The sequence below is a fragment of the Eretmochelys imbricata genome, chromosome 1 (assembly GCF_965152235.1).
Source record: "Eretmochelys imbricata isolate rEreImb1 chromosome 1, rEreImb1.hap1, whole genome shotgun sequence".
Lineage (NCBI taxonomy): Eukaryota > Metazoa > Chordata > Testudines > Cheloniidae > Eretmochelys > Eretmochelys imbricata.
In genome coordinates this window covers 264,240,493-264,261,954 of record NC_135572.1, presented here as the reverse complement: position 1 = coordinate 264,261,954, position 21,462 = coordinate 264,240,493, and the positions used below count along the sequence as shown (strand labels likewise).

Genomic DNA, 21,462 nt, shown 5'->3' with positions numbered 1-21,462 from the left:
TTCTTGTACCTTTTTCTGAAGCAGCCAGTGCTGGCAACTGTCAGTGACAAGATCCTAGACTAGATGGACCATTGATATAATCCAGTATGGCAATTCCTATGAACTCCAAAATATTTTTACTAAAATGGTAACCTATTCATAAAACAGTCACTGTCTCTGTCAAGTGTTTATCCTTCATGCAGGAGTGGGGACCTGCTTAATAAAACACATTTGACAACAGAAAATCTAACAATTTAAGTCACAGCCCCAGAAGCCAAACTTTTGTGGTTTTAGAGTTTGGTTCCTACAAACACCATATGACCCACTTCTTCCTGCTGAGGTATATCATCTTGTCTCTTCATCTCCACATCTAGTGCACTTAGAGACCAATGCAACTCTGTCCATGGGGAATGGATTGCACCTATCTTGGAGGAGACAAAATTTTACCAAAAGACTTCACTTGTAGCTAACGCTGCTCCATTATTTTTAATGATAACTTAGTCTGCTTGCAAGATATCCTGACCTCTTTCTCTGTACTTTACAATAGATGGGTGTTTTAATCAGGGTGTCAGGATTTTGGCAGCATTTTACACTCCAGCTGATACTATGAAAAAAATTACAGCTAATGTTCCCTACCTCTTTCTAGCTTGTGGTAATGCTATTGGTAAGTTATACACATGCCCCCAGCAGTCTCAAAGATGGTGGAGATAATGCTTTTTAAAGTGTGGGTGGCTTAGGACTGAACTGTCCAGAGGACAAAACAGGAGAAAGTTGTATAATATGAAAGCGTGTGTTTATATCAAGGAGTGGAGGGGGCGGCGGGGCGGCCTGGAGTATACCCTTTTTCCTTCTTTGTCCTTCCCCAATTTTCATCCCCAAAGCAAGCTACATTACAACCTTACACTGCCAAATATTCTGGTAAGAGTGGCTCTTTGGGAACCACAGACCCTGGTCTGACATTTTTGCGGCTTGAAGTTCTGAGAGAAACTAATAGTTACCAATAAAGCCAAAGAGAGCACCACTCCATCCTTCCAGTTGCTCCTCTCTGCTGTGGAATGTGTCGTTACTATCAGGGATGATCCCACTGCACCTTTCAATTCTTGAACCTTGGACCAATCACTTAACCTTTTTAGCTCATTATCTCTGCTTGTGAAAGCAATGCATTGTGGGTATTGTTGGTTTTTTCTTTTGAATTATATTTCTCTGTGTTTACTTTGATCAGAATTGATTGACTTGTTTTCCTGAGGTGTTGCATCGGTTCTTTAAGATGCTGAATAATAATACTTTGCATGCTTGTGTGATCAGCCAAATCTTATCGCATGTCTAATGTGCAGGGTAAAAACAGGTGATGTATGGATATCAGAAACAGTCATGCAGCCCTGTAAAACTTAACATACAGAATTATACACAGCTTTCTCCAATGTGCTTCTGACTTAGGTGGATTCTAGCCCTTGTGGGACTGCTTCTAAAGGGCTTCTTTAGTCCATGTGAAACCCATTCCATGAAGCCAGTCTTTCCATGTGTTTAGGGAGTAACTAAAGTAATTCCAGGATCATAACCAGGGTGGAGGCTCCTAAACCCATGTTTCATCTCTTCAGGGCATCAGGTCTTTCTGAGTCTATTTTTATTATACAATATGAAGGCTGTTTCCCTCCCACCCTATGCATACTGCCCCATCCCCCCACCCTCCCCGCCTGCATGCCATGGAGGATGACATGGGGCCGCATGGGTACGTGCGCACACACATTCTCTTGCTGATTCGCTCCTGCCAGAAAGCCCAGGTTGTGGATTCATACATCACCTGCCTGTGTAAAACGCATGTGCATGCTGCCGTCCTCAATAACCGGAATGTGTTTTCTGTTCTTTTTGTTTTTGTTTTTGTTTTTTTGTTTTTGTGTGGATTTTCTGCAGTGTGGTTTACCAGGACGGATTTTACGGTGCTGACCTCTATGTAAGTACACACACCGGAGCCTTCTCATCCCCAACCTTCAACAAGCCAGCCTTTTTTGTTCTTGTTGTTGTTTGTTTATTTGGTTGGTTTGATTTGTTGTTTTTTTTTTTAAATATCATTTACTTTGATTTTCTTCTTCCTTGTGGATATATATATTATATATTTAAGAATGCAAGCATGCTTCTCTGTCACTGCGCTTGCCCCTGGGTGCAAGACCTAAGCCTATGGGTTTCCTGATCATTGCCAGGGTCAGTTTACTGGGTGTCCTCTCCCCACATGCACACTGCTACTAATCAACCTGAGAGATGATTAGCAAATTAAAATTTCTCTCAATACTTCTCTCATTTGCATAATTTGGATATAAAAATAACAGGACTGGTTTAGCCTCAGATGTTCCCTTTCCCTCTCCCCTCCCCCTTCTTCTCCCCTCTTGGGGCCCTTTCAGGCTTGATTTGTGCACCATGCACTAAGCTAACTGAGCTCTGTGTTTACAAAAGCTCGTGTACCATTGGGATGTGGATGTCACTCCTCTGGAGAAGACGTGGGGCTGATTAAAAATGGAGTCTGAGATACTGGAGTGAAGGTTGGCATCTCATTTTACTAGTTGAAATGGTACCTAAATAGAATAAGGGTTCTCTTTCTTCTCCCCAGGGGAGTTGTAGAGCACGTATATGTGAGGATGTTTAGATGGAAGAGTCAGCAGCCTCCTGCTTCCTGGTAAATTTCTCAAGCACCGCAAAAGGCTTTGCCCTATCATGTGACTTCAGCAGCATATCTGTATCCAGAATTCTTAGCGCACTGATGTTTGAACTGATTGAGGGTGGTGTTCCTACACCATGGGGGGTGGTGGTGGGGGGGTTGTTCTTATTGGTAGGTAAGGAGAGCAGTTTTCCTTTGGATGGAAAGTTCCATTATAACAATCACACTATAGGAGTGTGCTCTCCAGACCAAAGAACTTTACATTCACTGTCCCCACCATCATCCTGCTCAAACTGTCGGGCTCCAGCAAAGCTCTTCCTTCAATAGGTGGAGATGTATCTTTGGAGTTACCAAGAATTTTGTCTTGTTTGTGGGTAGAGTTGCCAGAATAGCTGAACTTGGTTTCCATACTGCTTAGGAGATGGTGCCCCTAACATCCAAAGATATACATCTAGAGGTTGGTTCCTGGGTAATGGATAGGGTTGCCTTTGGGCTTCTCTGGTCTATATGGAGCTTCAGACCTTGTAAAGACACTTTTCCCAACCCAACCGTTAGAAAACATTCTATCTAAACACTGAGGAACTTAGTGTTATGTATATACTTTGCCTGTCTGCAAATAAACTCTCACACACATGCTCTCACATGTACATGCCTGCGCACACACATGCATTTCCTGATTCACATGTGCTCTTGCACATATGCTCACCTAGGAACTGACCTGCCTGGTCAAGTGTTCCATTATAATACTTCTTCAGGATGTAGGAAAGAGTTCTGTTTTTTCTCTGTCACTCCTAAAGCCTTACTCTAATCTATATAGATCAATGAGTTTGGGGCTGACCTTGCAGTGACTAAGCAGGTAAATGGGCAGCTATTCTGTGCTTGGTGGCTTCTCTTGCACAGGCTGGCACATTAAAGCCTTGTTGAGAGGGAAATGTTGACTGGGGTTATCTCCCGATTCTTTTCAGAAAGTTCCTTCAGATCTTTAACTTGCACCTTTTATGCATAAAAGGGGCTCATTTAACACCTTGACAGCAACTTTAATAGTGCAGAGAATCCCCACGCCCACCTCATGTTACACTCCGCTTTCAGCATTTAATGTGTCTAAGCGCTAAAAAAGGGACTAGAACCCTCAGATAAAACCATTTATTTGGCATCTTGCTATAAATAGTTCAGGTCCCATTAATACGGAAAACAGGGACTTCAGTATAGGGCCTCTCTGAAGATGGGTCGGCCAGGTTTATCCCTTTCCTTTTTATTGCTAGAGTTCTCAAGAGAGATGCATCTCGGCCTGAACTTCTGAGTTACCCCACTTTCCACTCTGGATTGGCACAAATTGAATGGGTGCTGGTGCCTCATCTCCCACTGGATTGTATTCGTTTAGTTGCTGTATGAGGGCTGTCCTAAGCTTTCAGATGAAGGAACAGGGTTCTTCCGCCACTGATTGCTGATTTGGGAAGAGGGTTCCCTAGTTGTTGAGATGGCGGAAGTTAAGGTGAAGAGCCCTCACACCTGCTGAACTGATAGGGGTGGGCTGAGGGAAAAGCAGGGGGGAGAAGGACCTGCAGCTGGCAGGATGGGGTGAGTAGGGGGAGAAGAGGGTTGTTCCAGGCTTTGGCTGCTTTTCCTTCCCACACAGGTATCATACACTTTGATTTGGTCTTCCTCTTCCTCCTCCCTCCTCTTCTTTTCTGGGGCAACCATCCTGCTAGCCACTTTCTTCTGTTAAAAGGGCTGTTCCATCTCTTGTTGGACTCATTCCTGTCTGGCAAAATAACTGAATTTATAAAGTAACCTTCCCCAGGGTCAGTGTTGGGGGATAATAGCTCCATTTTGGCCATGAGGAAAGACCGTGCTTCTCCTACAATGGGGTCAGTCTGGGATAACAAACCACCCATAAAGACCACTCCCATCTATGAAAAGCGTGCTTGCATCCACTGGAAAGAAAAGGCTGGTGAGCCCCTCGGTGGGCTGTGTCTGTATGATTGTTTCTTTCCACAGCTGTGTTTTTTGAACTGCTCTTCCTGTGTTCTGTTATAGAATAGTCTTACAGGAACCAATCATTAGCGCTAAAATACCTCAGGTAGGAGAGCCAGTGTGACCTGCCAACCAATCAGATTGTGGATTGCAGTGGAAAAAAACTGAATTATACTAACCATTCCAGCGCCACGTTAGAGATGGGAACAGAGGCTTTTTTTTAGGACAGTGCAGACTTGTGAGCGTGTGATCAAAGCTCCTGCTACCTCTGGGCTGCACATGTTCAGGTTTCACACCAAGTGGCTTTTCATTCCAAAAATTAAGTGGAAGGGTTAATACAGGTCATGCTTGTCCCATTACTATGTAGATTCTCCTGGTGCAGTGAATGCTGTTGTCCTGTCACCTCTTTCACCTGCCGATCCACAGTGCTTACCTGCCAGCTTTCTAATACTGAAATCCTAGAAATTAATTCCAGCCCCTTTTGCTTTTTAACCTTCAATTATAGAGGCATTGGGGAATGGAGAAAAGACGCGCCAGGCCTAGAAAACAAAGGGTTCCTAAAATTGGACTTGCAACCCCAAAACTGATAGGGTAGTGAGTATATAGACACACTCATCAGCATGGACTGTCCTTTTCTTCATGTTTCTGGAAATACCTCTGACACCTAGAGGTATGCAGGTACTCCATAGTACTGAACCTCAGCAACACGCTTCTCTGCTCACTCCCTCGTGTCCTCTGCCACTCCAGAGAAAGGGCATCTGCTAATATGCCTGAATAATAAGGCACTGAAAGAGGAGAGAGGAAGCTTGTTGTAAGGTGTAATTGGATTTCCTTATGGTCTGTTTAGTTTGATTGCCCCATATGGCTCTTTTGCGTGGAAGAGAGAGTGTGTTTTTTTGTGCTGACAAGCAGTGTAGGCAACTGAAAACACTTGCTATCTGCCTTTAGAATCTTCAGTGGACAGCTGAAATGTTGTTTCAGTTCAAACAGCAGCTTCATACTTACATCAGTTATCAAATAATTTTCAGATACTTGCAGCAGCAAACGAATACTGAAAAAAATCCACATTTTAATTTTGGCAAAGGAATCCAAAGGGAATGTTTTGACTTATCCTTCTGTTGCTGGGCCATGGCTGGTATCTGCTTATCTTGGTCCTCTGGCCCTCAGAAAAGCAGTTTGAGGTCAGGGGATTTCTGCCACAAACCTAGGAAAATCCAGTCAGATTGACAAATGAGGACAATGGAATCAGCCTGTAGGGCCCTCCATATAGCCACAGAAGAGGAGAGGTTCATTAAAGACAACTTCTCTCAGCATTTGAGACATACTGGGAGTAAAAGAACTCAAATGAAGCTAATCTGCACTTTGCCGAAGCAGTGCTTAGACTGTCCTCATCAGTCTTCACACATCTCCCTCAACCCAGCCAAAATAGTATGCACTCTAAAGACCCATACCTGCTGTAGAAGAGCCTTCTCCTTGCAATTGAATGCTCACTAAATACATACAGCCCTTCTCCTTGCCCCTCCTCCCTTCTTGTGGCAGAGCTGTGTTACTGCCTTGCTGGTAGGGAGGTGTCTGGCATCACATTCTCACAAGTCCAGACCCATTCATTTGTTTTGAGACACAGTTTGGATGGTTTTTTTAAAAAAGGCTAACTAGGTTGGTGGAGATTGCACAGCTGCCTTGGGTATTTAGGGACTATGCCATTGAAGGGTAGGCTCCATTAGGGTCCCTCTGCAGCACTGGAGAAGTATGGAGCAGCTATTCAGGAGGTGTCTTTTTCATAGGGTAACGTGAACATGCAAGGTTTCAGAGTAGCAGCCGTGTTAGTCTGTATTCGCAAAAAGAAAAGGAGTCCTTGTGGCACCTTAGAGACTAAAAAATTTATTTGAGCATAAGCTTTTGTGAGCTACAGTGGATGCATCCAATGAAGTGAGCTGTAGCTCACGAATGCTTATGCTCAAATAAATTTGTTAGTCTCTAAGGTGCCACAAGTACTCCTTTTCTTTTTATGAACATGCAAGTTCAGTGAAAATATCCTGTAGTGACGCAATTTAAATAAGCTACAATACCTAATGAGAGTGGCATCAGAAATCATAGGGGCTACGTCCCTATGAGTAGGTTAATAGATTCGCTTTTTTCTTCAGGCAAAGTTGTGTGTGGGCAGGAATAGCAGGATGGAGACATTGTATGTGCTTTGGACAAGCTGTGTGGGGTCTGAGATGCACTGATGGAGCTATGTGTGGGTCCTGGGTTTGGAAAAGCAGGGACTGCTGCTGAAGAAGGAAACTCCCACAGAGCTTCCCCTTGTTTTTTACAAGTCCTAAAACTCACCAGAAATTATTAAGGAATGAAAAGGAGTGAGAAATGGGACCTTTTATTTTTCCCCTGTTTTGGTGTATTCGGACCTGCTTAGGTAATGCTAGATATATCCAGATGTCTGAATCCCCAGAAGTGGTCCATGCTCATTGCTCCTAGATCAGGAACATATCATAGTGAGGTTAGTCCTCGTTTTTTGTTTTATTTATTGTACACACACATAGAATATGTAAACGGCTCCAGATCACAGGTCTGATTATGTGTGTATATACATATAGCCTTTAATTTTTTTTTAATTAATAGTAGCTTCCGTTTTGCATCAGTGCATGGTTAAAACCAGTACACATGTCAGCTGTTTCTTAACTTCATTTCTCCAATGAAATATTTCTCCTGTTTTTTGTTTGTTGTGCAGTCGGAGAAGAAATGTTAACATCTCGCTCTAAATCTCAGTGGAGTCTCTGTTCCCTTCTCTGATATAACAGATGGGTTATTGCTTGTTATAATTATTAACATTGTGGCGTGGGCTAGGGCTAGGGTGGGAGACGTTTTTATTTTGGGGCGGGGTGCGGGTATTGTTAAGGTTTGGAATGTTAACTCCAGTGGTGACTGACTGTTTCCGTAATAGCAGGTCGTTGTGGCTGCACGCTCTAGTAATTGAGGCTGTGTACTTCACCGAGCTTGTGGTAGAGCCTAGGACAAACCGCTGTCCCAAGAGAATGCTGGGATAGATAGAACTAGCCAATATGAGTCTGAACGTGGTGATTTTGCTGGTTGTTTTAGCTCCAGTTGTCAGCATGCTTAGTTTTTAATTTGATTAATAGATGTTACGCCATTACCTTTCCCACACCTGATTCCAGTCCCTCTGTCCCTTTTCCCATTATATGACATGTAAGTTAAAAGAGAATAAATGAAAACCTTTTTTGGTTTCAAACTGCATCTTGCTGTTATGTTCACAATAACCTCCACTCATATTAAACATGGCTACCGATCTCCAATGTGGCTAGTAAATGTTCGGGAGAGTGAGAATCTGGGCACATTCTGATGCAGGCTGCCCTGCATGTGATACTAACATGTGGAACTGGGTAAATTTTACATCTGCCTGAACATCAGACATACCAAGAATTCAGGAATCTCATAAACTAGGAGAGTACAGTGGTGGTGTCAATTTGAAGTTTTGCTTGCATTTGTTGGCGAAGGTTAATATGGATGAACTGGGTCTCACTGTGCCTCGTGCACCCTCTCTCTTTTGTGTTTGGGGATTAGCAGTAAAGTATAAAAACCTAGCAAATTTAAGTAGAGGGAATAAAAACAGCCAGGTAAGAGTGGGAGAGTAAAAGCAGTGACATCACACCATTTTAAAAAGATGATGTAAGGTTTAATGGGTGATGATTTGCAATATGCTATATCTCATTAACAGGAAGATCCTAACTTAACCCTAGACATTATATCTTCATCTCCTCCAGAGTAAGAAAGCATCTGCAAACTTGTCTTCCAGTCAGCTCCCCACCCTTCATTCCGAGTAGCTCCACTAAGGCAGTGGAAACTAAACAAAAGCCATTGCCTCTTTTTAAAAAGAAAACTTTGAGACAAACTTCACAAGGAGAAGGATCATGTATTTTCCCTCAGATTGAATATGAGCTTGAGTTTTTGCTTTTGCCCTCCTCTTGCCAAAAGTTTGTCAGCTAATGATGGCAAAGTTGTCATTAACCCAATCCAGAGATGAAGGATGTAAGGCCAGCATTTGGTCCTATACAACTGCGTAAACGTTGAAAACTGTCTCTGAGGTTTTCTGGCTTTAGTAATAGCTCAAGCTGGAGTCACTGGCCATATTATTCCCATATGGTTAACAAAAGCCATGTTCAAAGTTATACAGTAAATGCAGATCGAATCCCCATTTCACCAAGTTCATTATCCTGGTTTCTGACACTAGAAGCCTCTTTGGACGGGTCTTTGTCTCCATTCTGATTGGGAATATACCTTTCCGTCCATAGCTTACCTTTAATTGCCCCATGAAAGATATAGAAAGCCGCTTGCCTGACTACTCAGGTCCCCCTCAGCCCCGAGAAGGGGGAAAAGGAAGGAACTGCTTGTGTCTGTACTTTTCCGGAATTCCACTCAGAGACCCACAAATCTTTCTTTGGCTCAGAATTTAGGATGAATTTTGCCTATTCCTTGGGAGCTGTAACTAACTCTCTGAACAACCTCCCATGATCTGTAGCATCTCAGCGTCTTTTAAAAGGCTTCTGTGTATTCTCAGAGCAACTATAGCATGGACCACAGCAACAACACACGCTTCCCTGACATAATGCCCAGATGTCCCCCACATGCCTCAGCCTTACTTTAAGGGGCCAACCCAAGGTGGCAAAAGGCCTGTTCAGTCTCTGTAAACGTTTAATCCTTGCTGCCTCTGCTGAGAATGCCAGCTAGTGGCACCTGCTTCAGTTTCTGGGCATTTCGCTAACTCATCATTCTTTTGTGTATCTGGGCCAGGTGAATATCTAAACTTCTTGTTCCTCTCACAGCAAAGAAACAAAAGCAGGAGTTTCCCTGGGTGATTTTCTTTCTGAAGTGCATATTGGTGGAAAAGAGAACACCTTGTTATGTTCCTTTGCCCACAGCCCACACCTCCCTTCTTAAGCAGCTTCCCCCAACTTTGGCAGAGGGGCATATAGGGGTACAACAGCCAAATTTAGCTCTTTTCTGTCCTGGTTTTCCCCTCCTCAACACCAGCTGTAATTTCCCACACGAATGACCGTATGAGATTTCCTTCGGCCTATGCCTTTCACTAAACTGCCTACTGAGGCTTTGATTCAAGGCTCTCCCCAACCCTACTGAGGGGTAGAACATAGATGGGTTAGAGGGTGAACTCTGTTGTGATGGATGTAACATGGGAGCTGATGCAGTTTGAAACCCTTCCTCTCCTTGTGGTGTGTGTGAGTTTTGCTTTCTGTTGGTGGACAGGTATCTGTAAAGTCAGTTCTCCTTTCTCCTGCAGGGTGGATATGCCGCCTACAGATATGCACAGCCTGCTACTGCAACAGCAGCCACGGCCGCTGCGGCCGCTGCAGCAGCTTACAGCGATGGGTATGTAAGGAGGCATGGGGTGAACTGGATGTGCTCAGGGGTTCGTGGAGCACTGCTACTCCTTTTAAATACTCCTCTATCTCATTACTCTGGCTCATTCCCCCTCCCCCACCCCCAAAGACGCCCCCCCATCCACCCACACTTTAGAGGAAAATGTCCAGTTGGCCCATTCCAGGCTTGGGCTCTGTAGTTGTCAGATATATGGAATAGGGCACTAAACCTGGTTTCTCCCTTACCCCTTTGATCCTCTGCCAAAAGAGACAACATGGTTTTATGGTTAGGGCCAGGTACTGGGAGTCACAAGACATGGTTTATATTCCAATTTCTTTGTTCTGTGACTGTGGGGTAAGTCACTGAATCACTCAGTGCCTCAGTTTCCCCATCTGTAAAATGGTAAAAATGACCTTGTAAAGTAGTTTGAGATCCTTTCATGAAAACTTCTATATAAGTGCAAGGAATTATTTGGATTATTATCAGAGTAATTGCCATAAGGTCTTTTACCTCCCTGTACAGTGAAAATTGCATAATAATTCAAATGCATGGTGGGACTTTTCAGTCTTACTAGAGCTGGGGGAAAATTTTCAACCAAAACTTTTGGGGGGGGAGGGGAAGCAGGGGCAGGGGAGGTGTCAAAAATGCAAATTCAGTAACACCAAAACATTTCATGAATTTATGTTGGTTTTGCCAAATTGTTCTGGCCAACTCTCCTCCCCCGCATCCCTCCCAAAAATCTGAAAAAATCTAAATGTTTTGTTTTGACATTTCAAACTGAAATGTTTCAATTTTGAGTTCAAAACCACTTTTTATTTTGAAAATTTCCTTCAGTTTTGAAAATGCAAAAACTTTAAGAAAAACACTTAAAGTCAAAACAAAAGGTTTTGTTTGACCTGAAACTAATTTTTTAAATTTTTTTGGAATTGTCAGTGAACTGAAAAATCCCTAATTCATCCAGCTCTAAAGCTTGCACTCCTGTCTTCGTATTCTGGACAATTCCCCTCTCCCTTCCATTTAGTTGCTATAATCATGGCAGCTGCCCTAATACCAGTAGTTGCCCTCCTCCAAAATAGCACCACTAGAGCTAGGAGGGGCACTAAATGTGATGCCAGCTGTTCTCACCACGCTCCTGCTAATTGAGAATATGGCTTTTGTATGTCTCCTCCTTGCAGGCCTTTCTTTCATCCCATCTCATACAACGTATCCATAGATGCTCTCTGGAGTGGGGCTGCCTCAAGCAGGTGTGGGCGGGGGCACAACATTTCCCCCCCCCCCCGACCCTTCCACTTCCTCTCGTCAAAGAGTAATATCTAAATCCCTCTGTGGAGTGACATTTTTTCTTTTCCCCCTTTCCTCAGGTATGGCAGGGTGTACACAGCAGACCCTTATCACGCTCTTGCCCCTGCCGCTAGCTACGGAGTTGGCGCTGTGGTAAGTATGATTTTCTTTCTATCTTCCTGCCATTTCTCTCATTCCTGCTATGGTGAATAGCTGCCCAGGGCACAGGAGCTGCTATGAGTCTCCGTCGACCACCTTTTCTCTTCAGTCAAGAGGCCTCTCACTGCAAGGAAGCTCTCCAGCTACTCCATGCCCTCTTGTCTATATTGCCTGACAGATCTGTTACTGCAGTTGGAGATGAGCAGTGTCTTGTTGTTCTGGTGCTTAGGAGAGGGATGGGGAGAGCAATAGGGTGATATCTGATAGTGTGGCTTTATTATTATTATTTGTATGACCATAGCGCCTAAGAGCCCGAGTCATGGACCAGGATCCCATTGTACTTGGTGTTGTACAAACACAGAATTAAAAGATGGTCCCTGCCCTGAGGAGCTTACAGGCTAACTAGACAACACAGAAACAGGGTGGGGGAAGGGGTCTCTCACACAATCAGAGTGAACAATGTATTGGTGGCAAACAGCATGTTAGTGCTGTGACTTTTTTCCTTATTTTGGTGGGTGCAGTTAGGATGGGATAATTAAAAGGAAGGGCGAGGGGGACATTGAAGGGAAGGGAAATGAGGGGAATAGGGAAGGGAGGGGTGAAGAGGAGAACAGGGGTGATGCTGAGGCAGAGAGACTGTGAGGGAGGAGGAAGGGTTGGAGCCAGCAGCCAATCAGCACAGGGTGGAAAAAGTCCACTCAAAAACCTGTAGAAAGTTCTCCCAGGATACGTCTACAATGCAGTGAAAAACCCGCGGCACTGAGTCTCAGCCCAGGTCAGCTGACTTGGGTTGAAGGGCTATAAAATTGCAGTGTAGACGTTCAGGCTCTGGCTGGAACCTGGACTCTGAGATCCTCCCCCCTTGCAGGGTCTCAGAGCCTGGGCTCCAGCCCAAACCTGAATGTCTACACTGCAGTTTTATAGCCCTGCAACCCAAATCCCATGAGCCCAAGTCAGCAGACCTGGGCCAGCCACGAATCTTTTATTGCAGTGTAGACATAACCTATGGACCAAAGATCTCTGATTTGGCTGTTTCGGCCCCTAACCAGCCCTGCTCTGTAGCTTTCTTCCAAGCCCACGTGGGGGGAAGGGCAGAAGGACACACCTAGGTCCTAGTGCCCCCAGAGTGTGTGGACAATCTCCCCTGCACAATTCTGAGGACAGGAGTACCCCCAGTTGGGCCCATTTTACCCCCTCGCCCTCGCTTTGGTTGCTTCTGCTTCTACTGGATGGAGTCTCTGGAAACTGTTGTGGCAAAGCTTGAAAGCACAAGGCATCCTTTCACCACCACTTCCCTTAACTTTAAAAACTGTGTTAAATGTCAAGAATACGAATTCTTGGTAGGGGAGGTAGAATAAGGTCTTGTCTCTCATGGGCCTCAAGAGAGCTGCCAATGGAGTTGTTGTACCTGGTTCCCCTGGGCACTAGAATGAGGTTGCTGAGGAGCAACACAATGATTGGCAAAGTGCAACCTGTCAGCTATGGCAGAAAGAAAGTCAGTAAACAATTAGGCCCTCAGGGCCATTGCACCCATTGCCTTCCGTGGGTTTCCACAGGTGTCACTGCTTGGGACTTAGTATACCATTGTTTTGTACAAGAAGGAAGAGATTCCAGTTCCATCGCTCAGCTCTGTAGGGCTCAGAGGAATAAAAAGTAGCAAAAGTTTATTTTGTTACTGAAGTCAGATCTGACTCTGATACATACACAGAGCAGGTTAGCTGAGGTAGAAGGAGCCATTTTTCTGCCCCTGCATTGCTCTGTAAAGCAAAGCAGAACTATATAGGAAAGATGGTAGGTGAATGGATCAAGGACTCGTTGCAGAGAACAGACCTAGATGGCTTGCTTGGCTCTCCTTTATCCTCAGTGCTTCTTGCATTTCTAAATCCCAAGTTCTATATGTTTAAGGGCTCAGAATGGGAGGAAACCCCCTACAGAAAGGAGCATGAGGGCCTTCGAGCATTGGAAGCATTGCAGACCAACACTGAGGTGCCTGGGGGTGTGGAATTCCTGGGATTGGAACAGCAAGGGGTGTTCCAGGTCAGGAGTGAGTAAGGAGACCACATAGAAAGTGTGAAAAATCAGGACAGGGGGTAGGGAGATGAGATAATAGGTGCTTATCTAAGAAAAAGCCCCGAATATCAGGACTGTCCCTATAAAATCGAGACATCTGGTCACTCTAGGAGTGAGATGCTGGGGAAGAGCTGTGGTGGGGGACATGACCTGGTCTAACCTGTCTTTCCAGTCAGGAATGAGGTGAGTGGAGCAGCTTGCACAGAACTCACCCTCACCATCTCTGCTTCCAGTCAATACTGTATCTCTGCTCTTATGAAAATTGAAATGCAAGCGGGTTCATCCAAAAAGGAAACATAGAATTGTACTCTGAGATCCTTGGAGCTGTTTGGATTAGGAGATTTGCTCAACTCTACTTTCAACTAACTGGTTGTCTGTGAGGCTGTCCCACCTGAGCCTGGTGTCTGTTTTTTCTGACTTTCCCATCTCATCTGCCAGTGGGAGTCTCCAAAGATGGTAGATCAACACCCGGGCGCACTCACTCCAATCCCTTTCATGGAGTTTTTGTCATTGCTTTGAATGTTTCTCTCCCCAAGCTCCTAATCATCTTTTCTTTTATCCTTTAACTTCTGCAGGCGAGTTTATACCGAGGTGGCTACAGCCGATTCGCCCCCTACTGAAGTGACGTGAGCCCCTGCAAGTGGGACAGCCCCCCCAGTTCATGAGGCCTGGCTATTGCAATATTTACTAGTAGAGGAACTCTATAGCAAGATGAGGAGGAAAAACAAAAAAAGAAAAGAGAAAATACTTTTTTATACCTCACTATGTTCTTTGAATATGTATTTTTCCTTTAAATTTCTGCCTTTAATTCTTTTGTTCCAAAGATTGTGCTTTTTTTGTTTGTTTTTTGTTTTTTAACTGTGGTAAAAAATAATGCATTTCCGTGTCTGTATGTTGGTGCATAGCTTATCCTACCAATCACGGAAGAGGCAATTAATGATAAGGAAAGATGTTAGGAACCAATATCATGCAATTAATCGTGGACAAAGTTACTTACCTGGGTCTGGTGCTTGGCACCTGTGAGATAGGAGGATGTGAGGGAGAGCCTCTTCCTGCTGTGTTTCTGCCCTTTGGAGGGACACATTGATTGGCTGTGGCTGGAACCCACATGCTGGTGAGAAGTAGTTCTTTGTATTTGAAAAGAAGGGAGATGCAGAGACTTCCAGCATTTTATCACCATCTGGCATGCACACACTTGGAACAGTTTCAGGGGTGTCAGGACTGTATAGTTGGCGAGAGAAGATTCCCCAAACTTGCCCAAAGACTTGGGCGATTAACTGCAGTAGGGGACAAGACTTTGAAATGAATTCTTGATCTCTCTCTCCCCACACACACCTTGATTGTTGTCCACTACTGGACTGTAATTGTCTGTCCTTCCTCTGCTTTCTAGGGTCTTTCTCCTTTACTGCCCCTCTTTTTCCCTTCTTTCCTTGAGGATTGGTTGGTGTGATGCTGAAAACGTGGGCCAGTAAGGACAGAGCTTGAGGCAATGGTTGAGAGTGCTTGTGTCTCGGACATCAAGGAGTGGTTAGATTTACCGAGCATTTGCAGCTTTATGGGGAAGGAAGCTGGCTGAAGAACCCTGCATCGGTGCCACACTGAGCTGCTCTGAGGTTCAGCATTCAAGGTCCCTCTCCCTATTCACCATGAGCCACTTCGGCATTGCTGCAAATAAATCATTAAAGTAGTGTGAAGACAAAAAATGAGTCATGGAGCAGCTGCAGAGGGACAGGGGAGTGTGTGTGAGGGGAAGAGAGTGTGTTTTATTTCAGAACGCTGTTCCTGAAGTGATTTTGGATAGCTCAGATGTCTGGAGGTAGGCAGAAGCCGTTTGTACAAGCTCTGAAGTCATAGGAACCTCCCATCTGCTAGATCTATTTGAGGCCCTTAAATATTTAATCTAGAGCCCCAGTGGCCATTTGCCCAGCCTCTCAGTATCCTGCAAAGAGCACCTGGACTGCTCAGTCCACATTTACACTACAGACTATTTAGAAGGGCTCCATGGCTCCCAAGGCCATCTTCCTTCTGCTCTTTTAACTGGAGTGATTCTTCTATTTTAAAAAGCAGGCATTTTTTAGGTTGCTGCAAGGAGTAACACTGTGGCAAGGAGTCGTTGCTGTCAACATCTGAGCTTGATTTTAGAACTCAGAGGAATAGTCTCCCCTCCAGTTGTTAGTTATTGCTATGCTCCCAGCAACTCTTGCAATCAAAGGCAGATTCTCTGAAGCTTTATCTAACCCTAGACACTAGAGAAACAGAGAGAGAAGCACAATTCCATTTGGCTCCCTTGTCTAGCTGAACTGGTACAGGGGTGACTTTTCAATCCCAGAAGGGCTGTGTGGGGTGTGGATTTGTAGCTAGAGCCTTTCAACTCCTGCCACCATACACTTGCTTCTCTGTCAACAATTGATATCAGAATAGGAAAGCAGATGCGCTGAACTTTAAGCATTGTAAGTGGGCAGGGCTGTCTGGGAGGTGCACTGACCCACCATGCACAACACACATCTTTGCTCTTCCCCTCAGCACACGTCCTCCCTGTGCCTGGCAGGGAGGAGGTGCCTGAAATGGGAAGGATTGAGGAGACATTAGTTAAGCTAGAGACCCTAAGGCTATTGATTCTATGGAGGAATAGCTAGAACAAGGGGACACCAAACTGCCAGCCTGTTGGCCACTTTTCTCGTTGTTGTTTTTTTTTCTCCCCCAAGCCAAAGTTTGGTTTGTTGCAGTTATGACAATTTTTGTTGTTTGTATATAAATATTTTAGTTAGATTGAAAATGGGGTGGGGGAGTGGGGTGTTGGGCTTTCACAAAATCAAGGAAATGAGGGGACGGTGGGATTTTTGGCTTTTACTGGTTGAGTGGGAAATTCTTTTTCCAGTAGAACGTCTAGTGTCATATTGAAGGGAAGCCAGTTTCCATCATGTGGCAGATGGGAGTGGGAGACTCCTTTCTGGAGCTGAGACGCAGCAAAAGCCTCACATGGAGTTCATCATAGCCACACCTAGGGTGGCGGGGGGAGTGAAAACAGGATGCCTCTTTCCTTACTCTCAGGAAGGAGAAATTGCTGATGCTGTAGGGCCAGAGAATGGGAGAGGGTGAGGGGCCACAGCTTGCTTAGCGCTGTAGTGGCAGGAGCTTGAGCTTCGGCCGCTTTCATGTGTCTCAGTTCAGCTGGTTCTGACTGTAGCTTCTGAAAGGTCAAGCTCCACTTTCTCAAGAGCCCTCCTGCACCATGGCAGCGCAGCATGTGGTTGGTTGCCCCTTTGCTTCTCCATCTGTAGGAAGGCTGAACATATTTCTGCTGTTAAGTAGGGTCTGTGCTTGACAGCTATAACCCCGCTTAGTGCTGAGAATCTGGGTTCTCGTCACATAAGTGCCTGGGTTCAGCAGGGGGTGGGTCACCTAATGCTTTAGCACCTACTGTCACCAACTTCTGATCCACAAAGGCCAGTCCCCTAATGCATCAGTGGGGGCTGCCCTGATCTATTAATCACTGTTCTAGGCCCCTCAGTGTATTAGCACCTGGGTTTCCCTAATTCCTACTCCATGGTGACCGGGCTGGGGGAAAGCTAATCCCTTTGTCCTGCTGATTACAGGAGTTGGTTCTATAATTTTAGACATTTACCATCCATACAGTCCAGGTGATACTTTCCAAAACCAAGACCTCCCAGACAGCTTTTACCACAGCTGGATTTTTGCAGCATGGTTGCTCCTATGAATTCTGTGCCATGGCAAGCAAGAGCCTTTCATCCCTCCCTCCATCCCTCTTGGCAAACACAATGACTCTGATTCCACAGATGACATTTAATGAATTGGCTCATGATACGAAGGACCTATTTCCATTCAGATTAGCCAAGCCTTGGCTGGTTTGAAGTATCCATTGCTCCAGAGATTGAGGAAGGCCCATATCTTCCTATGCAGAATTAATTATATTCAGGCTTTTTATTACAGGGATGAGGGGAATGGGGGTACAAAAGTGGAGCAGGCTTTTGTCACTGAGAACATCTAGTACTTTTGTCCTGTAATGATCAGTGTTCAAGAGTTTCTGTCACACAGGACTTGGCTCAGGTCCTTAACCACTTAGGTCTGGTCTGCCCCCCAGTGTTCGTACCAGTATAACTAGTTTGGTTAGAGGGGTGATTTTAATTATATTGTTATACTGGTACAATCCAAATGTGGGTGCTGTTATACTGGTATAAAGGTGCATTATACCAGTATAGCTTATTCCCCTTTCCACATGGGAATAAGCTATATCGGTATAAGGCACATATATATAATTGTGTCCGCGGTAGAGGTGTTGTGTGACTTTAACTACACTGGCGTAGGTAAAGCAATACAACTTTTGTGTGTAGACAAGCCCTTAGTGTTCCAGTTACCCATTTCTTATAACCAGGCATTCACAGGGCAGGCAGTCATGGAGGTCCTGTCTACAGTAGCGTTCAACCATGTTAGCCAAAGCCATGCTTTTAAATTATATTCTTGCTTAGACAGCCCACTGCTATGAGGACAGTAGTGTGGTCCAGTGGGATAGAGCACTAGGCTGGGAGTGGAAGACCTGGGTTCTAGACTGGTTCTACCGATGATCCTGCCATGTGACCTTGGGCAGGTCTGTTCATCTCCCTGTGCATCAGTTTTCCCCATCCACAAAGCAGGGATTGTGATACTTTATCCTCCTTTTGTGAAGCCCTTTGACACCTATGGATGAAAAGTTCTATATGAGATCTAAGTAATGTCTCAAATCCCAGTATAGGTAGGGCCTAACTGATATAAAATGGTTTATAAAACAATTTCATAGCCTAGCAGCTTTCTGGTGAGAATCATTCTTAAATGAGGTCCTGGCTGTTGTGGTTTTTTGAGCTCTGCTATGTGGGCACCTGGGGGCTTTGCAAATCTTCATATATCCCCCTTCAACCCCAATCCCCAAGGAAAAGACAAGTAGAGAATAGGTGTGGGGAGCACTTAGGAATTCAAGAAGAGAAAGAAATATTGGCTCTGGGGAACTCTTCTTTTGCTGAGTCCAGCTCCAAAGGGAAACCACACAAGCAGCTTGGAGAATAACTTGCTGCTTGCGCCCCTCTAGTATGGTCACATCTAAGGAGTCCATGCCTTGGCGGAGGGGGAAGTGGTTTTTAAAGAGTGTGTTACTTGTTTGCACTGTTTTAAAATAGGAGAAAAAAACAAACTAGTGAACAAGGTGAACATCCAATGTAAACTTCGGTGTGTTTTTATTTTGTCATGCTCTTGAAAATGTCAAACATTTTGTAGTATACACGAGTGAGACTTGATTCTTTGTTGCATAAAACACTATTTTTTGGTGATGTTACTGTCTGAAAAGCTCCTCCCTCCTTGCCCCCACCCCACTGATCTCCTCCCCACCCCAACTTATTTTATTCTATAATGAAATCACCAGTCGACAAGGCATGCAGGAATGTAATAGCCAGAGTGTGAAATGGGGTCCTTTCCAAGTAGGCTTTGGGTGTCCTCCAGGGTGGAGTCCTTCCTGTAGCTTGCAGTATGCAATATAACGCCCCTCCCAGAACACACACCGGTTACAAAGCAAATTGAACTAAGACGTCCAATGCCAGAATCGGTTGCCACCACGAACAGTGGAGGGGGACATTCCAGAAGTGGTGTAACCACTTGCAGTTGTTGTCCTACCCATGTTTCTGGCAGCAACCAGTGAAAGCTTACACAGGAAGATGACAAATACGGTCAGTGCCAGTGCAGCCAGTCGGCAAAGATTGGTAGCAGAGTAAGAATACATCAGCCAAAACCTTGCCTTTAGGGAAATTGATGATGTATAAAGCCGTCCACCTGAGTATTCATTTGGCTGGCAATCTGCAAAGTGCCAGTGATCTAAGGATTGATTCTAAAGCTGGTCAATAAGTCTTTCTTTTGCCAGATATTTTGGGGGTGGGGGGGGTGGGAGGGGTCTGTTTGTTGCTTCCCTGAGGAGTGATCTCGTAAAGGGAATCTGGCCTCCCACATAAATAATCTCAGCTTCAGTCACTTTCTTCTGTTTTTCTCTTGACAGTATTTTTTGTGCGCGCGTGTTGTAGTTTTGGCAGCTCGGTTTGGCTGCATTCTCAAGTGACGAAGTAATCCTCTTTTACCCCAGGGGATAGGATTTGTTTTTCTTTTTATGTTATCAATTCTGCTTGTAAATAGCTGGAGCAAAAAAAAAAACCTGGGGCCGATAGCAAACGAGAACCAGGGCTGTAGAGCGATATGGAGCTGGTGGAGAGTTTACTGACCTCACGGGCTCATCTGCCTGAGACTTGGAGCTTTTCAATGCAAGGCTAAAATTCCACGGAACCTCCAGTGGCAATGACTGACTTTGCCCCTTCATGCAGTCTCCCCACCACCTTCCCATTGCCAGGTACCCTTGGGGCATAGGATGCATCAAAATTAGATGCTTTCCTCTCCCCTGGATCATTTCCTAGGACGCCCAAGCTGCTTGTTCAGGGTCCCATTTCTCTGCTGACTCTGGAGAAGCAGTACCTGCATCCCAGGGCTTTGTGACCGTCTCTAACTTCCTTCCCCCTCTCATTAAGTATCATATTGTATAGTAGCTTTCAGACCATACAGTATTCATTGGGTTACTCCTATTATTATCAAGTAGCTGGAATTGTGAAGGTCGGAGTAGTTAGATCTTTAGCTTTTATTCCTTTTTTTGTATTACTATCCATGTGTATAAATTATTGATCATGTTGCTGGCTTTTATAAACTCTAAGCAAGGGAGGAGCCCTTCCTCACCCTTTGCAAATGGTAATGAAGCACTGTTTTTAAATAAAAGAGAAACACCAGTTGGATGTGTCCTGAGTGTTTGTTTACGGGTTCTCTGTTGTGAGCATTGTTGGTTTTCGTGCCCATTCCCCTTTGCAGAAGAATTTCACTGTTCTCACTTTGGAGGGCAGAGAGGCTTTTTTAAAAAATGATCAATGTAAAGCTCAGGAAAGTCAAGCCAAGAATACTGCCAGGATGCAGGAGAGGCGCTCTCACAGCTCTGCTGATGCACCTCAGTCGTGACCTACCATGTTAATTAATTGGGCCCCCAAAGCTGTCTGTATCTCCCAGTCCTGTTCTACCGCACTCCCTGCTATCCATATCCTGCGTTTTCTTAAAAGCAGAAAAACCCACTCACTGGGGACATGATTTGAGACTTTATTTCACCTATAAGCAATCCACAGCTGAACCCAGTTTTAGGGGGTGAAAGGCTAATATTTCAGCCCAGAGCGTCTTTAGGGCCATTGGCCTTAAACCTGTGTACCCAGCCACCCTGCCATTTGTGTTCACATGGCCTCAGCACATGACTCAGAGTCAGCAGTTCTAGGTTCTAATCTTGGCTCTGCATAGATTTCCTGTGGGAGACTGGACAAGTAATTTTAAACTCTCTGATCCTCTTTGCCCGTAAAATGAGGATACTATTATTGCACACAAGTGTTGAGGTTTGAATTCATTCATATTTTATAAAGTGCTTTGAAATACTGAAATGAAAGACATCATGCAAGTGTATTATTATTAGCCCTTGAAATAGATGTGTTTTCCAGGCTAATGATCCTAAGAATGAGGGAGAAATAATAAATCATAGTGCTGGCAGAATTACGCGTAATTGTAAAAGCTGACAAGGGGAGCAGAAGAATACAAGGAGAAATCTGTGGCCAGCAGCATTAAGGAAAAGAAGGAGAATTCTGGAGTACATCAGGAACAAAAGGAACGCTACCAAAGGTATTAGTCCATTTCTAAATGGAAATAGTAGAATTGTCAATAATAATGAAGAAAGTCAGAAATGTCCAATAAGTATTTGTTCTATGTTTGAGCAAAAGCAAGATGACGTATTCATATCCAATATTTTCCATTCCACCAGTAACTAAGGAGAATGTTAAACAGCAGCTACTAAAGTTAGACTTCTTTAAATCAGGAGATCCAGATAACTTGTTTCCAAATAGCTGGGCAAA

At 44.6% G+C, this 21,462-nt stretch overlaps 1 protein-coding gene across 2 annotated transcripts in view; it reads left to right on the top strand.

Moving 5' to 3' along the window:
- Positions 1-16,222, top strand: part of RBFOX2 (RNA binding fox-1 homolog 2) — a 249,488-nt gene extending 233,266 nt beyond the window's left edge. Inside the window, exons 11-14 of one of the 2 annotated variants that reach the window (XM_077829280.1) lie at positions 1,891-1,930; positions 9,915-10,003; positions 11,356-11,428; positions 14,080-16,222. In XM_077829280.1, coding sequence (XP_077685406.1) covers positions 1,891-1,930; positions 9,915-10,003; positions 11,356-11,428; positions 14,080-14,124 — 247 coding nt within the window. In that variant the 3' untranslated portion in view covers positions 14,125-16,222. Of the gene's footprint in view, positions 1-1,890; positions 1,931-4,666; positions 4,710-9,914; positions 10,004-11,355; positions 11,429-14,079 lie in introns of those variants that run through there. The other variant, XM_077829289.1, reaches the window with a different exon arrangement.
- The last annotated feature ends 5,240 nt before the right edge of the window (positions 16,223-21,462 follow it).